The 19,153-nt window shown below is 52.4% G+C and overlaps 1 protein-coding gene across 1 annotated transcript in view; it reads left to right on the top strand.

The window, feature by feature from the left end:
* Positions 1–19,153, top strand: part of TMEM26 (transmembrane protein 26) — a 211,068-nt gene that overhangs the window by 147,993 nt on the left and 43,922 nt on the right. The window contains exon 5 of the mRNA XM_030204836.1: positions 16,336–16,412. Coding sequence (XP_030060696.1) covers positions 16,336–16,412 — 77 coding nt within the window. The remainder of the gene's footprint in view (positions 1–16,335; positions 16,413–19,153) is intronic.

The following is a 19,153-nucleotide window of genomic DNA, read 5'->3' as shown; positions in this document are numbered from 1 at the left end:
TACAGCACTGTGTATGTCTACTAACTCTATAGAAATGATTATTAGTAGTAGTTATTCTGTTCCAGGCTGCACTCTCGCACAAGCTGTATATAGTTTCAGGAACTAGAACGTGCCGTTTCAGTTGTCTTAATGTCATTTTCAGTGAGCCTGGTAGCTAGGGATTACCACATGTGAGAATTATCTGGCCTGTAGCACACATGAGTTGTCTTGTTGGGCAGACTGGATGGACCGTGCAGGTCTTTTTCTGCTGTCATCTACTATGTTACTATGTTATAGTGCCTCTAGGACGGCTAGCTCCATCTGCCTCTCAGTATTTTGAAGCTTCCAAAGCAGTGTTAAACCGCAAAGTAGCATAACATGAACTTTCCTCACAGCGAACGAACGCCCCAGAACAGGAGTAATAACACAAAGGAGGGATGAACTCAACCTCCTGTAGTAGAACAGAAATCCTGAAGACTGTTTTCCAACTTCTCCCAATGAGGGAACATGCTGCAGGAAAAACTGAACACAAAACAGAGTCAATCAGGGAGGGATCATGGCTTCATCTGCTGTGACTAAAGGAAAGAAAATTACCAAGGTAAGAACCTATTTTCCCTTCCTTGTCATTAGCAGCAGATGAATCCATTACGAATGGAATGTATCAAAGCAATCCCTAGATAGGGCGGGAACAAGTCACACCACGCGCAAGCACTTATGCTCCAAAAAGTGCGTCCCTCCTGGCAGCCACATCCAGCCTGTAATGACGGGCAAAAGAGAGCTTAGAAGCCCAAGTAGCTGCACTACATATCTCTTGAAGAGAGAGTGCTCCCGTCTCAGCCCAAGAGGAAGAAATCGCTCTTGTGGAATGTGTTTTAAAGGTGTCAGGCGGAGGACGGCCAGATAGCAGATATGCAGAAAAAATGGCTTCCTTAAGCCAACGGGCTATAGTGGCTTTAGATGCTGGAGACCCTCTGCGAGGACCTGACAACAATACAAAAAAGTGATCAGAGGTCCTGAAAGCATTAGATATCTGCAGATACTGCAACAGAGCCCTGCGCACATCCAGAAGGTGCAACTGCCCAAAAGATTCCGGAAACTCCTCCCTAGTAAAGGAGGGCAGATAAATCTGCTGGATTAGGTGAAACGCTGAAAACACCTTAGGCATGAAGGAAGGCACAGTACGTACCGTTACTACAGACTCTGAGAATTGCAGAAATGGGTCTTGACAGGATAGCGCCTGGAGCTCAGACACCCGTCTCACCGATGTAATGGCCACCAAAAAGACTGTCTTTAGAGTCACATCCTTCTCCGAAGCTCGCCTCAGCGGCTCGATGGGCAAACACTGAAGAGCCTTTAATACTAGCCCCAGGTTCCAAGCCGGACAAGGGGCCCGCACGGGAGGCCGGAGCCGAAGCACCCCTCTAAGAAACCGTGCAGTGTCCGGATGCGCTGCCAGGGAGAGGCCAGCGACCTTCCCCCGAAACGTGCCAAGGCTGCCACTTGAACACGCAGGGAATTATAGGCCAAGCCATTTTGTATACCATCCAGCAAAAAGTCAAGTATTGGCGAGACAGAAGCCCGCATGGGTGTGATCACTTTAAGCCTCAAACTGGCGCCACATCCGAGCATAGGCAACGGAAGTGGAACGCTTGCGGGCCTGCAAGAGAGTGGAGATGACCTTGTTAGAATAGCCCTTGTCTCTCAGTTGCGCCCTCTCAATAGCCATGCCGTAAGACAAAAGCGGCAGGGATCCTCCATGGTCACCGGACCCTGCGTCAACAGGTTCGGTACCAGAGGTAAAGGAAGGGGAGCCTCCACCAGCATCCGCCGGAGGTCCGCATACCATGTTCGCCTGGGCCAATTCGGGACAATGAGGATCACCACTCCTTGATGCAGCCGAATTTGCAGGAAGAGTCGCCCTATTAAGGGCTAAGGAGGGAACACATACAGGAGGCCTGGGGGCCAGGGTTGAGCCAGGGTATCCAATCCCGCTGAGCGAGGATCTCTCCATCTGCTGAAAACGCACGAGACTTTGGCATTTGTGCTTGAGGCCGTAAGATCCGCTACGGGCAATCCCCATTTGGCACAGATCTGAAGGAACACTTTGTCTGCCAGTTCCCACTCTGCAGGGTCGATTTGATACCTGCTTAGAAAGTCGGCTTGCACGTTGCTCTGACCTGCTATGTGAGCTGCTGACAGAAACTGCAGATGCAGCTCGGCCCAGTGGCATATCTGAGCAGCCTCCGAGGCCACTGCTGTCGTGTTGTCCGACAGAACTCTGATAGCCAGTCCCTCCAGAGTCATGTGAAAGGCCAGAAGAGCCTGAAATATCGCTCTCAGTTCCAAGCGATTGATGGACCACCCCATTTCCTCGGGTGTCCACAGACCCTGGGCATAGCTTCCCTGGCAATGTGCTCCCCAGCCCTTCAGGCTGGCATCCGTTACCACCAGGCACCAGTCGGGAAGCGCTAGTGGCATTCCTCACTGCAGCATGCTTTCTGAGAGCCACCACTCCATACTGAGTCGGGCCGCAGGGAGCCACGTGAGTCTGTGTTGATAATCCTGGGAAATAGGAGACCATCGATGAAGCAGGGCAATCTGCAGAGGTCTCATGTGTACTCTCATCCATGGCACCACTTCCAAGGTGGCCGTCATTGACCCCAACAGCTGGACAAAGTCCCAAGCTCGCGAACAAGGCATCTTCAGGGACAGACGGACCTGATTCTGAAGCTTGCACCGCCTTTGATTGTATAGAAAGACAAACCCCGAGGCCGTGTTGAACCGGACCCCCAAATATTCTAGAGGTTGAGAGGGGGTCAGGTGACCTTTGGGTATATTGATGACCCAGTCCAGAGATTGCAGTACTGAGACCACTCTGGCTGTTACATGACGACTGTCTTCTGCAGAGTCCGCTCTGATGAGCCAGTCGTCGAGGTACGGGTGAACCCGGATACCCTCTCGCCTGAGAAAAGCAGCTACTACCACCATTACCTTGGAAGAGGTTCGGGGAGCTGTGACGAGGCCAAAAGGCAAGGCCCGAAACTGGAAATGATTTCCCAACACTGCAAACTGGAGGAACTGTTGGTGCGGGGGCCATATAGGAATGTGCAAGTAAGCTTCTTTTTGCGGCACCACAAAATAAATGGAGTAACGACCACAGCCGTGTTCGGCGGGAGGCACAGGGATCACAGCTCCAAGGTGCAACAAGACTTGTAAGGTCTCCTCTACCGCCGCCTGTTTGACGGCAGTATCGCAGCGGGACTCCACAAACACGTGTCTCACCGGGGCACCGAATTCCAATCGGTAACCTTCTCTGATCAGGTCCAGGACCCACTGATCTGAGGTAATCTTGGTCCACTTCTCGAGAAAGAGGGAAAGGCGTCCTCCTACAGCTGTAAAGGAGGAGTGGACCAGCGTCCCATCATTGTGGAGGACGGCCCTGAACTCCTGGCCTTCAGCCTGCCGCTGCGGAGCGTTTGTCCGAGCGAAAGGAGTTCCTCTGCTGCAAGCGGGCATGTTGAGTAAACCCAGCAGAGCGCCCCGGGCGATACCTTCTAGCTTCACCAAAGCGAGGTCTGGAGGTGGAGGGAACCACTTGACTCTTGGAAGAAGGCTGCAGCCTATCCTCAGGTAACCGCTGGGGTTTAGCATCCCCCAGGTCTTTAATAATCTTCTCCAACTCCTCTCCAAATAACAGAAGGCCCCGAAAGGGCAACTTCACCAGCCTTTGCTTAGAGGCCATGTCAGCCGTCCAATGCCGTAGCCATAGAAGGCGGCGGGCGGACACCGCCACAGACATCTGTTTAGCCGAAGCTCTGACCAGATCATAGAGGGCATCAGCCAGGGGCGTAGCCAGACTTCGGCGAGAGGGGGGGCCATAGCCCAAGGAGAAGGGGGCACATTCCCCCCCCCCCCCCAACCGACCCCCCCCCCGCGCTGCCATCTTTGACCCCTCCCCCGGCGTCGCCAACCCTCCCCCGTCGCCATCGCCGTCGAGTACCTGTGCTGGTGGGGGTCCCCAATCCCCGCCAGTCGAAGTTCTGTGTCTTCACTGAAGACTCTTCAGCCCGTCTCTGGGTTGGCGTGTTGCTGCAGCAGCTGATCTGATTATGCAAGCGGGAAGCCGATTCTCTTTGCGTGGTATGAATCGTCCTGACGTCCTGCATGTTCCTACGTGCAGGACGTCAGGACGATTCATACCACGCAAAGAGAATCGGCTTCCCGCTTGCAGAATCAGATCAGCTGCTGCAGCAGTCTGCAGCAACGCGCTGGCCCAGAGATGGGCTGAAGACACAGAACTTCGGCTGGCGGGGATTGGGGACCGCCGCTAGCACAGGTATTCGACGGCGCCGGGAGGGTTGGCGACGCCGGGTGGAGGGGTCCAGGGCCAAATCCAAGGGGGCCTAGTCCCCACGTAGCTACGCCACTGGCGTCAGCTAAAAATGACAAGGCCTATTCTCCGAGGACAAGCAGGCTGCTTGTTCTCACTGATGGGTAACGTCCACGGCAGCCCCTCCAATCGGAATCTTCACTAGCAAAAGCCTTTGCTAGCCCTCGCGCGCCGATGCGCACCGTGCATGCGCGGCCGTCTTCCCGCCCGAAACCGGCTTGTGCCGGCCAGTCTTCTTTTGTCCGCGCTCGGTACGGTTGTGTTTACGCCGTTCGCGCCCCGAAAGTCGACCTCGCGCGTCTTTTTTGGACTTCGCTACGAAAAAAAAAAAAAACATTCGGAAGGAGACCTTTTCGGTCTGTTCCCCTTCCTATATTTCTAGTTTTTGCCCCGCTAAGTTTTCTTTCGTCGTCGGGGTAGGCCCCTTGGAGGCCTCGGTTCGAAGTTTTTCTTCTCCTCTTTTGTGCTGCCATCTTCGCCATTACGAGTTTTGATCTCTCCGGCGCGATTTTTCCGCCCATGACATCGAAGTCTCCCAGCGGCTTCAAGAAGTGCACCCAGTGCGCCCGGGTAATCTCGCTCACTGATAGACACGCGTCGTGTCTTCAGTGTCTGGGGGCTGGGCACTGCCCGCAGGCCTGTAGTCTGTGCTCTCTTTTACAAAAGCGGACTCAGGTAGCGAGATTGGCCCAGTGGAACGTTTTGTTCTCGGGCTCTTCGTCGGCACCGGGAGTATCGAGTGCATCGACGTCGCCAGCGTCCAGACCTTCATCCTCTGCCACGATTGCATCGAGTGCATTGAGGCATCGACCCTCTGCATCGGGGCTGAGACATCGGAAGGCTGCGTCGCCGTCGGTGGTACCGGGACCTCCTCGTCTGCTGATGTCGTCGGACGGTGGTGCTTCGTCTGGAGTGCAGGTGAGGGCTGTCCATTCCCCTGCTGGTGGCGGTGAGCCTTCGGGTGGGTCTCCCCCTACCCTGAGGGCTCCTGCAGTACAGCCCCCCCGAGACCGACCTTCTTCGGCCTCGGCCCCGAGGAAGTGACGGTTGGATTCTACGTCCTCCTCGTCGGTGCAGGGAAGCTCCGGTGACATGCTTCGTCCCAAGAAGTCGAAGAAGCATCGACACCGGTCCCCTTCCTGTGTCGGCACCGAGAGCTCTGGGTTGCCGAGGGAGTCGGCACCCAGTAGGCATCAGCACCGAGAGGACCGCTCACCCTCTGTTCAGGAGGTGTCGATGCGCTCCACTATGGACAGCGGAACAGCCTCCACGCCCGGAACAGACTCTGACATCGACACCTGCATCGGCTTCCATGTCTTTCTCCACAGCCGCTCTGCACGAGTCTCCGGGCCGTTCTCCCAGAGATCCTGGGAGAGCTGTTGCGCCCTTCCCCTCCGGTACCGGGGGTGCTTGCGCCACCGGTACCGTCGAGTGAGGCGCCGGCTGGCCCCTTGCCCGGGGTGAGGTCTCCGACATCGGTGCCGCTTGCGGTACCGACTGCGGTAGCCTCCCAGGAAGGCTCCCCGTCGGCGGAGGGAGCTTCGCCGGTGCGGGCGAGGGAGTCTACCTCTCGACGCTCCCACCGTGGCCGTGGTTCCACGAAGTCGAGCCGGGCACGGCTTCAGACAGGTCCGCGAACTTGTGTCTGATACCGACGGTGAGGCCTCGTGGGAGGAGGAGGAGGACATCAGATATTTCTCTGACGAGGAGTCTGAGGGCCTCCCTTCTGATCCCACTCCCTCTCCTGAAAGGCAGCTTTCTCCTCCCGAGAGTCTGTCTTTCGCTTCCTTTGTCCGGGAGATGTCTACGGCCATCCCCTTCCCGGTGGTTGTGGAGGACGAGCCCAGGGCTGAAATGTTGAGCTCCTGGACTATCCTTCTCCACCTAAGGAAGCGTCCACAGTACCCATGCATCATGTCCTCAAAAAGACATTGCTGGCGAACTGGACCAAGCCACTAAGTAATCCCCACATTCCCAAGAAGATCGAGTCCCAGTACCGGATCCATGGGGACCCAGAGCTGATGCACACTCAGTTGCCTCACGACTCTGGAGTTGTGGATTTGGCCCTAAAGAAGGCTAAGAGTCCTAGGGAGCATGCTTCGGCGCCCCCGGGCAAGGACTCTAGAACCTTAGACTCCTTTGGGAGGAAAGCCTACCATTCCTCTATGCTTGTGGCCAAAATACAGTCCTACCAGCTCTACACGAGCATACACATGCGGAACAATGTGCGGCAGTTGGCGGGCTTGGTGGACAAGCTCCCCCCTGAGCAAGCCAAGCCATTTCAGGAGGTGGTCAGGCAGCTGAAGGCGTGCAGAAAATTCCTGGCCAGAGGGGTGTATGACACCTTTGATGTTGCGTCCAGGGTCGCTGCTCAAGGTGTGGTGATGCGCAGACTCTCACGGCTGCGTGCCTCCGACCTGGAGAATAGGCTCCAGCAGCGGATTGCGGACTCGCCTTGCCGTGCGGATAACATTTTTGGAGAAAAAGTCGAGCAGGTGGTAGAGCAACTCCACCAGCGGGATACCGCTTTCGACAAGTTCTCCCGCCGGCAGCCTTCAGCTTCTACCTCTACAGGTAGACGATTTTTGGGGGGAAGGAGGACTGTTCCCTACTCTTCTGGTAAGCGTAGGTACAATCCTCCTTCTCGACAGCCTGCGGCCCAGGCTAAGCCCCAGCGCGTTCGCTCTCGTCAGCAGCGTGCGCCTCAGCAAGGCCCCTCGGCTCCCCAGCAAAAGCAAGGGACGAGCTTTTGACTGGCTCCAGCAGAGCATAGCCAACATCCAAGTGTCAGTGCCGGGCGACCTGCCAGTCGGAGGGAGGTTGAAAGTTTTTCACCAAAGGTGGCCTCTCATAACCTCCGATCAGTGGGTTCTCCAAATAGTCCGGCAAGGATACACCCTCAATTTGGCCTCAAAACCTCCAAATTGTCCACCCGGAGCTCAGTCTTACAGCTTCCAGCACAAGCAGGTACTTGCAGAGGAACTCTCCGCCCTTCTCAGCGCCAATGCGGTCGAGCCCGTGCCATCCGGGCAGGAAGGGCTGGGATTCTATTCCAGGTACTTCCTTGTGGAAAAGAAAACAGGGGGGATGCGTCCCATCCTAGACCTAAGGGCCCTGAACAAATATCTGGTCAAAGAAAAGTTCAGGATGCTTTCCCTGGGCACCCTTCTTCCCATGATTCAGGAAAACGACTGGCTATGCTCTCTGGACTTGAAGGACGCCTACACGCACATCCCGATACTGCCAGCTCACAGACAGTATCTGCGATTTCAGCTGGGCACACGTCACTTCCAGTACTGTGTGCTACCCTTTGGGCTCGCCTCTGCGCCCAGAGTGTTCACGAAGTGCTTGGCTGTCGTAGCAGCGGCACTTCGCAGGCTGGGGGTGCACGTGTTCCCATATCTCGACGATTGGCTGGTGAAGAACACGTCCGAGGCAGGAGCTCTACAGTCCATGCAGATGACTATTCGACTCCTGGAACTACTGGGGTTTGTGATAAATTATCCAAAGTCCCATCTTCTCCCAGTGCACAGACTAGAATTCATAGGAGCTCTGCTGGATTCTCAGACAGCTCATGCTTATCTCCCGGAGGCGAGAGCCAACAACTTGTTGTTCCTCGTCTCGCTGGTGCGAGCGTCCCAGCAGATCACAGCTCGGCAGATGTTGAGATTGCTGGGCCACATGGCCTCCACAGTTCCATGTGACTCCCATGGCCCGCCTTCGCATGAGATCTGCTCAATAGACCCTAGCTTCCCAGTGGTTTCAGGCGGCTGGGGATCTAGAAGACGTTAGGGTTACCATATGGCTCCAGAAAAAGGAGGACGGATTGAGCCAGACGGGTTTTACTTCCATTGCTTTTCATTGAAAGCAATGGAAGTAAAACCCGGCTGGCTCAATTACTTCCATTGAAAGCAATGAAAGTAAAACCCGGCTGGCTCAATCTGTCCTCCTTTTTCTGGAGCCATATGGTAACCCTAGAAGACGTGATCCACCTGTCCACGAGTTTTCTCAAATCCCTGTATTGGTGGATGATTTGGTCCAATTTGACTCTGGGACGTCCTTTCCAAATTCCTCAGCCACAAAAATTGCTGACTACGGATGCGTCTCTCCTGGGGTGGGGAGCTCATGTCGATGGGCTTCACACCCAAGGAAGCTGGTCCCTCCAGGAACGCGATCTGCAGATCAATCTGGAGTTACGAGCGGTCAGGAACGCTCTGAAGGCTTTCAGAGATCGGCTGTCCCACCAAATTATCCAAATTCAGACGGACAACCAGGTTGCCATGTATTACATCAACAAGCAGGGGGGCACCGGATCTCGCCCCCTGTGTCAGGAAGCCGTCAGCATGTGGCTCTGGGCTCGCCGTCACGGCATGGTGCTCCAAGCCACATACCTGGCAGGCGTAAACAACAGTCTGGCCGACAGGTTGAGCAGGATTATGCAACCTCACGAGTGGTCGCTCAACTCCCGTGTAGTGCGTCAGATCTTCCAGGTGTGGGGCACCCCCTTGGTAGATCTCTTTGCATCTCGAGCCAACCACAAAGTCCCTCAGTTCTTTTCCAGGCTTCAGGCCCACGGCAGATTGGCATCGGATGCCTTCCTTCTGGACTGCGGGGACGGTCTACTGTATGCTTATCCTCCCATACCTCTGGTCAGGAAGACTTTGCTGAAACTCAAGCAAGACAGAGGCACCATGATTCTGATTGCTCCGTTTTGGCCGCGTCAGATCTGGTTCCCTCTTCTTCTGGAGTTATCCTCCGAAGAACCTTGGAGATTGGAGTGTTTTCCGACCCTCATCACCCAGAACGAAGGGGCGCTTCTGCATCCCAGCCTCCGGTCCCTGGCTCTCACGGCCTGGATGTTGAGAGCGTAGACTTTGCCTCTTTGGGTCTGTCAGAGGGTGTCTCCCGTGTCTTGCTTGCCTCCAGAAAAGATTCCACTAAGAGGAGTTACTTTTTTCTATGGAGGAGGTTTGCCGTCTGGTGTGTCAGCAAGGCCCTAGATCCTCGCTCTTGTCCTACACAGACCCTGCTTGAATACCTTCTGCACTTGTCTGAGTCTGGTCTCAAGACTAACTCTGTAAGGGTTCACCTTAGTGCAATTAGTGCATACCATTACCATGTGGAAGGTAAGCCGATCTCGGGACAGCCTTTAGTTGTTCGCTTCATGAGAGGTTTGCTTTTGTCAAAGCCCCCTGTCAAACCTCCTACAGTGTCTTGGGATCTCAGTGTCGTTCTCACCCAGCTGATGAAACCTCCTTTTGAGCCACTGAACTCCTGCCATCTGAAGTACTTGACCTGGAAGGTCATTTTCTTGGTGGCAGTTACTTCAGCTCGTAGAGTCAGTGAGCTTCAGGCCCTGGTAGCCCAGGCCCCTTACACCAAATTTCATCATAACAGAGTAGTCCTCCGCACTCACCCTAAGTTCTTGCCAAAGGTCGTGTCGGAGTTCCATCTGAACCAGTCAATTGTCTTGCCAACATTCTTTCCCCGTCCTCATTCCTGCCCTGCTGAACGTCAGCTGCACACATTGGACTGCAAGAGAGCATTGGCCTTCTATCTGGAGCGGACACAGCCCAACAGACAGTCCGCCCAATTGTTTGTTTCTTTTGATCCCAACAGGAGGGGAGTGGCTGTGGGAAACGCACCATATCCAATTGGCTAGCAGATTGCATTTCCTTCACTTACGCCCAGGCTGGGCTGGCTCTTGAGGGTCATGTCACGGCTCATAATGTTCGAGCCATGGCAGCGTCGGTAGCCCACTTGAAGTCAGCCACCATTGAAGAGATTTGCAAAGCTGCGACGTGGTCATCTGTCCACACATTCACATCTCATTACTGCCTGCAGCAGGATACCCAACGCGACAGTCGGTTCGGGCAGTCAGTGCTTCAGAATCTGTTCGGGGTTTAGAATCCAACTCCACCCCCTAGGCCCATGTTTTTTCTGTTCCAGGCTACACTCTCAGTTGGATAAATTGTTAGGTCAATCTCAGTTATGTCCTCGCCGTTGTGAGGTCCAATTGACCATGTTTGTTGTTTTGAGTGAGCCTGGGGGCTAGGGATACCCCATCAGTGAGAACAAGCAGCCTGCTTGTCCTCGGAGAAAGCGAATGCTACATACCTGTAGAAAGTATTCTCCGAGGACAGCAGGCTGATTGTTCTCACAAACCCACCCGCCTCCCCTTTTGGAGTTGTGTCTTCCCTTCTTTTTGTCTTGCTACATATGAGACTGGCCGGCACGAGCCGGTTTCGGGCGGGAAGACGGCCCGCGAGGGCTAGCAAAGGCTTTTGCTAGTGAAGATTCCGATTGGAGGGGCTGCCGTGGACGTCACCCATCAGTGAGAACAATCAGCCTGCTGTCCTCGGAGAATACCTTCTACAGGTATGTAGCATTCGCTCTCCATGCACGGTGTAACCTCAGCGAGGGACTCCGCACCATCCACGGGCTGTTCCACTGCCTGTTGTGACCAAGAGAGGCAGGCTCGAGCAGCATACGAACTGCAAACAGACGCCCTTAAGGCTAGGCCCGAAATCTCAAAGGACTGTTTTAGCGCTGATTCCAGCCGCTGGTCCTGAATGTCCATCAGGGCGACCCCTCCCTCTACTGGGAGAGTGGTCTTTTTTGTCACCGCCGTGACTAAGGCACAGTGGCGTAGCAAGGGGGCTGCCACTTGGGGCGGTTCGCCGGTGCACCCCCCCCCCCCCCGGTGCAGCACGATGACACCCCCCCACCCGCGGCCCAGTGCCTACCCTTCTCAACTCCGTCCAGCCAGCTCCCGAACCCTACCTTTAAAGAAATCTCAGAAGCTGTGGCGAGGCGCAGCGCCTCGCACCTGCATGTAAAAGAAGTGTGGAACATCTCATCGGGCCTTCCCTCACTTTGTCCCGCCCTTGCAGAAATAGGAAGTTGCGTCAGCAGAGGGCGGGATAGACAAGAGTGAGGGAAGGCCCGATGAGACGATCCACACTTCTTTTACAAGCAGGCATGAGGTGCCTCGCCACGGCTTCTGAGATTTCTTTAAAGGTACGGTGCGAGAGCTGGTTGGACGGAGCTGAGGGTAGGCACTGGGTCTGGGGGTGTTGATGCGCCGAGGGGGGGTGTCATCGTGCTGCACCCAGGGGGGATGGAGCTGGCAGGGAGCACCCCCCTTGAGCTGACACCTGAGGCGGACCACCCCCCCCCCCCCTTGCTATGCCACTGCTAAGGCATCCACTTTAGGCATCCCAAAACGGGCCAAGTGCTCCTCACTCAGAGGGTAAAGATGCCCCATCGCCCTGGCCACTTTCAAGAGCCCCTCGGGGTCAGCCCATTAAGCAGAAATAAGCTCTTGGATGGAGTCATGCAAAGGAAAGGCATGAGCAGGCTTCTTAGTACTCGCCATCCTCGGATTACCAGAGTAGGCCTCGCCTTGAACAGGGTCATCAATAGAGAGGGCCTGTAAGGCATCAGAGATAAGTGCTGTCAGCTCTTCGCGGTGGAAAATCCGAACCGCAGTGGTATCATCCAGATCCAGTGGCAAACCGGCACCTTCCTCTGGCTATTCAGACCATGAAGGCCTGCCAGATCCATCAGAGTCCCCACAGCTCGACTACGGGGGGGGGGGGGGGGGGGGGGGGGGGGGGGGCGGGGGAAAGGGGGGTGCACCACTCTCCGACGGGGAATTCACCCATCTATGCTTTGCATCCAACGCTCAGGGGCATCCACGTCAGGCATCAGCCCTAGTCCATCATTAGTCGGAGGGGAACCAGGTAGCAACGCAGTGTCAGACACCTGCGGCAGAGCTCTTTTCAGCATGAAGGCTTTATGTAAAATAAGCACAAACTCGGGCGACAAAAACTCACCCTGACCTCCTGTCTCCGAATTAGGAGCCACGGGGAACGTAGCTCCTCTGGTAGCCTCGGCCTGAGGCGCCCCCTGCTCTCTGACTCCTCCGCAACCGCGGAGTCGAGCCATGTGGCGCTTCCAAGATGGCGCCCGCTGCCAGCGCTATCGAGTGGGAAAAATCATCGCTCGCCATGCTCGTGCTGGCTCTACCGTCTAAAGAGCACGTTTTACAGAGCCCCACTGCTGATCTGCGCTTGCCACAACGGGAACAGTGCTTAACTCCCTCAGCAGCCATCGCCGAAAAACGACGGAATAAAATTCAAAATGGCAATCACCCCGATCAGAACGCCGTCCGCGGGCCCTCCCCTTAGGAGCTGAGTACTGCTCTTACCTCAAAGGACCGAGTCTACATGCTCTGGTCACGTTGCACAGTTAGGGAAAGCTTCAGAAATAGCAGCGCTGAAAAGCGCGATTTTTTTTTAAGCTGTGAGGAAAGTTGGAGGCAAACAGCTACAGAGGTACTCCGGAGGCAGAAGAGGGTGGGAAAGGGCGAACCTATATGCCTGCATCCACACGGGGAAGGGGAAGGCAGGGAAAGGGCGAACCTATGTGCCTTTAAAGTGGGCTCCACTTAGCCACAACACCCCTACTACAACTGGCAAAAGCACAGGAGCCACCCCAGGCAGAATCTTCAAGGAGCAGAACAAGCTGCGTCCAACCCTGCTGGGAGATAAATACTGAGAGGCAGATGGAGCTAGCAGTCCTAGAGGCACTATGGTTTTCATAGTTCTCTATCTCCCCGTGCTGGTAGGTAGACACAACCCATTCGTAATGGATTCATCTGCTGCTGATGACAAGGAAGCTAGGGCTTTTCAGCTTGGAGAAGAGACGGCTGAGGGGGAGACATGATAGAGGTATATAAAATAATGAGTGGAATGGAACAGGTGGATGTGAAGCGTCTGTTCACGCTTTCCAAAAATACTAGGACTAGGGTGCATGCGATGGAACTACAGAGTAGTAAATTTAAAACAAATTGGAGAAAATGTTTCTTCACCCAACGCATAATTAAACTCTGGAATTTGTTGCCGGAGTATGTGGTGAAGGCGGTTAGCTTAGCAGAGTTTAAAAAGGGGTTAGACGGTTTCCTAAAGGACAAGTCCATAAACCACTACTAAATGGACTTGGGAAAAATCCACAATTCCAGGAATAACATGTATAGAATGTTTGTACATTTGGGAAGCTTGCCAGGTGCCCTTGGTCTGGATTGGCCGCTGTTGTGGACAGGATGCAGGGCTCGATGGACCCTTGGTCTTTTCCCAGTGTGGCATTACTTATGTACTTATGAAAGAAACAAACATTTGGGCAGACTGTCTGAAGGGGTTTGTCCGCTCCACATAAAAGTCCAATGCTCTTTTGCAGTCCAATGTATGCAACTGACGTTCAGCAGGGCGGGTATGAGGATGGGGAAAAATTGTTGGCAAGACAATTGACTGGTTCAGATGGAACTCCGACACCCCTTTGGCAGGAACTTAGGGTGAGTGCGGAGGACTACTCTGTTGTGATGAAACTTAAAGATAAGGAGCATAAAACTACCAAGGCTTGAAGCTCACTGACCCTACGAGCTCAAGTAACTGCCACCAAAAAATGACCTTCCAGGTCAGGTACTTCAGATGGCAGGAATTCAGAGGTTCAAAAGGAGGCTTCATCAGCTGGGTGAGGACGACGTTGAGATCCCATGGCACTGGTAGAGGTTTGACAGGGGGCTTTGACAAAAGCAAACCTCTCATGAATCGAACAACTAAAGGCTGTCCAGAGATAGGCTTACCCTCTACACGATAATGAAAAGCACTAATCGCACTAAGATGAACTCTTACGGAGTTGGTCTTGAGACCAGACTCTGACAGGTGTAGAAGGTATTCAAGCAGGGTCTGTGTAGGACAAGAGCGAGGAGCTAGGGCCTTGCTGTCACACCAGACGGCAAACCTCCTCCATTTAAAAAAGTAACACCTCTTCGTGGAATCTTTTCTGGAAGCAAGCAAGACTCGGGAGACACCGTCGGAGAGACCCATGGAGTCGAAGTCTGCGCTTTCAACATCCAGGCCATGAGAGCCAGAGACTGGAGGTTGGGATGCAGAAGTGCCCCCTCGTTCTGAGTGATGAGGGTTGGAAAACACTCCAATCTCCACGGTTCTTCGGAGGACAACTCCAGGGGTGCTTGCCATCCAGATGTGGCTTTGGGCTCACCGTCGCAGCATGTTTCTCCAAGCCACTTATCTGCCAGGCGTAAACAGTCTGGCTGACAGGTTGAGCAGGATAATGCAACCTCACGAGTGGTCACTGAACATGGGCATAGTCCGCAAGATCTTCCGATTGTGGGGCACCCCCCCCCTCCCCTCGGTGGATCTGTTTGCCAGTCAGATCAATCACAAGGTCCCTCAGTTCTGTTCCACGCTTCAGGCCCATGACAGACTAGCATCAGATGCATTTCTCCTACATGGGGGAACAGGCCTTCTGTATGCGTATCCTGCCATACCTCCAGTAGGGAAGACTTTGCTGAAACTCAACAAGACTGCGGAACCATGATCCTGATTGCACCCTTCTGGCAGCATCAGATCTTTCTTGTCCTACACAGACCCTGCTTGAATACCTTCTACATTTGTCAGAGTCTGGTCTCAAGACCAACTCCGTAAGAGTTCACCTTAGTGTGATTAGTGCTTATCATCACCATGTAGCGGGTAAGCCTATCTCTGGACAGCCTTTAGATGTTCGCTTCATGAGAGGTTTACTTTTGTCAAAGCCCCCGGTCAAACCTCCACCAGTGTCATGGCATCTCAATGTCGTTCTCACCCAGCTAATGAAAGCTCCTTTTGAGCCACTGAATTCCTGCCATCTGAAGTACTTGACCTGGAAGGTCGTTTTCTTTGTGGCTGTTACTTCAGCTCGTAGGGTCAGTGAGCTTCAGGCCTTGGTAGTGCATGCACCTTGTATCAAGTTTCATCACAAGAGAGTAGTCCTCCGCATGCACCCTAAGTTCCTGCCAAAGGTGGTTTCGGAGTTCCATCTGAACCAGTCAATTGTCTTGCCAACATTGTTTCCCTGTCCTCATACCCGCCCTGCTGAACGTCAGTTGCTTACATTGGACTGGAAGAGAGCATTGGACTTTTATGTGGAGCGGACAAAGCCCTTCAGACAGTCTGCCCAGTTGTTTGTTTCTTTCGACCCCAACAGGAAGGGAGTCGCCATCAGAAAACGCACAATCTCTAATTGGCTAACTGATTGCATTTCCTTCACTTATGCCCAAGCTGGCCTGACCCTGGAGGGCCATGTCACGGCTCACATTGTTAGAGCCATGGCTGCGTCAGTGGCTCACTTAGTCAGCCTCCATTGAGGAGATTTGCAAGGCTGCAACATGGTCATCAGTCCATACATTCATATATCACTACTGCCTTCAGCAGGATACCCGACGCGACAGTCGGTTTGGGCAGTCAGAATCTGTTCGGGGTTTAGAATCCAACTCCACCCCCTAGACCCATTTTTATTCTGTTCCAGGCTGCACTCTCAGTTCTCTATGTTTTCAGGTCAATCTATGTTATGTCCTCGCTGTTGCGAGACCAAATTGACCAATGTTCATTGTTTTGAGTGAGCCTGGATTCTAGGGATACCCCTCATGTGAGAACAAGCAGCCTGCTTGTCCTAGGAGAAGGCGAAGATACTAACCTGTAGTAGGTATTCTCCGAGGACAACAGGCTGATTGTTCTCACAATCCTGCCCACCTCCCCTTTGGAGTTGTTTTCTTATTTATATGGTTTTTGATTTACCTGAGTAGGCACGCTCGCAATGGGTGGGAAGTCGTCTGCGCAAGTGCGGTGCGCTCTGCCCGTGCGCCAGAAGACTCTGGCAAAGTTTTATATTTTTGCTGGAAAAATTTTGCCACTTCCTGGGCCGACGCGGACGTCGACCCACTTGTGAGAACAATCAGCCTGCTGTCCTCAGAGAATACCAGCTACCGGTTAGTATCTTCGCCTTATAATCATTTTCAATATTTCAATTGAAGACTATGCTTAAAGTGTAGGCAATGAGAGAAAATAATCTCTTAAGTGAATGATATATATTTTATTTCCAATTTAACTCCATGTTTGTTTCAGAAGTAACACAACTTTAGTATATGTAATTCTTGGTACATGGACCTGGAGCATGTTGCAGTTTCCCCTTGATCTTGCTGGTGAGTTTCTCATTGTAAATAACAAATAAAATATATATCCAAGGGAATCACATTACCTTGCAATGATTATGCAGAGTTTGATAAATTATTGCTATAAACATTCTTGCTCCTCTAGGGACAAGAATCATAAGAACATAAGAATAGCCATACTGGGTCAGACTAATTGTCCATCTAACCCAATATCCTGCTTCCAGCAGTGGCCAATTTAGGTCACACCTACCTGGCAGAAACTCAATTAATAGCACCATTCGATGCTTCCAATCCTGGGGCAAGCAGTGGCTTCGCCATGTCCATCTCAATAACAGACTATGGACTTTTCCTCCAAGAACTGGTCCAAACATTTTTTAAACCCAGATACACTAACCGCTGTTACCACATTCCCTGGCTGCAAGTTCCGGAGCTTAACTATTCTTTGAGGAGCCCTTTTACTAAGCTGCGTAAGCGTCTACACACTCCCAATGCGTGCCAAAATTGTGTTACCGCACAGCTATGCTCTTGCAGTAATTTAATTTTTGCCGCGCATCTGATACGCATGGCCAAGAAATTATTTTTATTTTCTGCTGCGCAGATCGGACGTGAGATTTTACTGCTAGGTCAATGGCTGGTGGTAAAGTCTCAGACCCAAAATGGACACTCGGCAATTTTCATCTTGCTGCACGTGTATTTTCGGGAAAAATTTTAAAAAGGCCTTTTTTTACAGGTGCACTGAAAAATGGTTCTGCGCGGGCCAAAAACCCGCGACTACACTACTGAAGGCCATTTTGCAAAGCACCTTATTAAAAGGACCCCTGAGTGAAAAAATATTTCTTCCTATATGTTTTAAAAGTATTTCCATGTAATTTCATTGAGTGTCCTTTGTACTTTATTAAAGAGTGAGAAATTGATTACCTTCTACCTGTTCTACGTCACTCAGGATTTTATAGACCTCAGTCATGCCTCCCCTCAGCTATCTCTTTTCTAAACTGAAGAGCCCTAACATCTTTAGCCTTTCTTCATATGGGAGGAGGTCCAGCCCCTTTATCATTTTGGTCGCTCTTCTTAGAACCTTTTCTAATTCCGCTATATCGTTTTTGAAGTTAGGTGACCAGAATTGAACACAATACTCAAGATGAGGTTACACCATGGAGTGAAACAGAGGCATTATAATATTCTTGGTCTTATTTTGCATCCCTTTCCTAATAATTTCTAGCATCCTATTTGCTTTTTTGGCTGCCACCGCATACTGGGCAGAATATTTCAGCGTATTGTCTACAGTGACACCTAGATCCTTTTCTTGAATGATGACTGCTAAAGTGGACCCTAGCATCAGGTAGCTATGATTCAGATCATTCTTCCCAATGTGCATCACTTTGCATTTGTCCACATTAAGAGCCCCTTTTACCAAGCTATGGCAAAAGGGGACCTGCACTGGCATCGGCACATGTTTTTGACATACGCTGAAGCCCCCTTTTACCACAATGGGTAAAAGGTAGATCTTGCATTTCTGAGAGGAGCCATTGAGGTGGTGGTAAGGGCTCCCACACCCTGGCATTAACTGGGCGGTAAGCGGCACTCCCCGATTATGGCTGGGTACACACAGACATGATAAAATAAATATATTTTTCTAGCGCCGGGTATAATGGTACCCTGGGGGTGGAAAGTACCACTGGGCTGTTGCTGTAGCCCGGTGGTACTTCCTTTTTAGCGAGTGGCAAGCCCGCGTTGGGCTTACTGCCACTTTGTTAAAGGGGCCCTAAATTTTATCTGCCATTTGGATGCCCAGTCTTCCAGTTTTCTAAGGTCTTTCTGCAATTTATTACAATCCGCATGTGTTTTGACAACTTTGAATAGTTTTGTGTCATCTGCAATTTATTACAATCCGCATGTGTTTTGACAACTTTGAATAGTTTTGTGTCATCTGCAAATTTACCCCTCCCCCATTTTACTAAGCCACATGGTAATGCCGACACAGCCCATTCAAAGTGAATGGGCTGTGTCAGCATTAGCGCACGGCAGCCACTAGCATGGCTTAGTAAACAGAGGGGTTAATCATCATCTCGCTCACTGTTCCGATTTCCAGATCATTTATAAATATGTCAGTTAGCACCAGTCCCAGTACAGATCCTTGCAACACTCCATTATTCACCCTCCTCCATTGAGAAAAATGGCCATTTAACCCTACCCTGTTTCAGTGGCTGCGTGGCAGCTTTCAGTTCCTGTCCTTTAACTTGTCCATTTCCTGCTTTGTGTAGTATTGTCTGTCTGTGAGTCCTAGCCCAGTTTCCTGCCTTGCTGCCCAAGTATATTCCTTTCCCCTCTGACCCTTAGTCCCTGTTCAGCCTAGTTGGTATCCAGTGCCTGCCCTGTCCGGTAAGTCCGGCTGGCCGCCTGCACCCAGGGGCTCAACTCCTGGGGAAGGGCAGTCAAGCGCAGGTGAAGTCTAGCTGTTTCTGTAAGAGTTCTGTATTGTCTCTGGTGTGAGGTGGTTTTCCCTGCCACTGCTGCTCCATGGCAGTGGCCCAAGGGCTCACGAACCTAGTTTCTGCCTTGAAAGCCTGACAGAATGCAAAGGCCATGAGCTCGGCAAGATCACCCTACCCGCTGGGCTTCCATACTAGGACATTTGCCCCTGTTGGCAATCCGGGTCACCACCTGGGTTTTGCTCCTGTTTCCCTTGTGAAGTTTGGGCCTTTTTACAAAGCAGCAATAAACCTGGTAGCACGAGCCCAGCAGTACTTCCCACCCCTAGCATGCGCTATTTC

This window comes from Microcaecilia unicolor, chromosome 5 (assembly GCF_901765095.1).
Source record: "Microcaecilia unicolor chromosome 5, aMicUni1.1, whole genome shotgun sequence".
In the NCBI taxonomy this organism is placed as follows: domain Eukaryota; kingdom Metazoa; phylum Chordata; class Amphibia; order Gymnophiona; family Siphonopidae; genus Microcaecilia; species Microcaecilia unicolor.
This window is presented reverse-complemented; position numbering and strand designations above follow the sequence as displayed.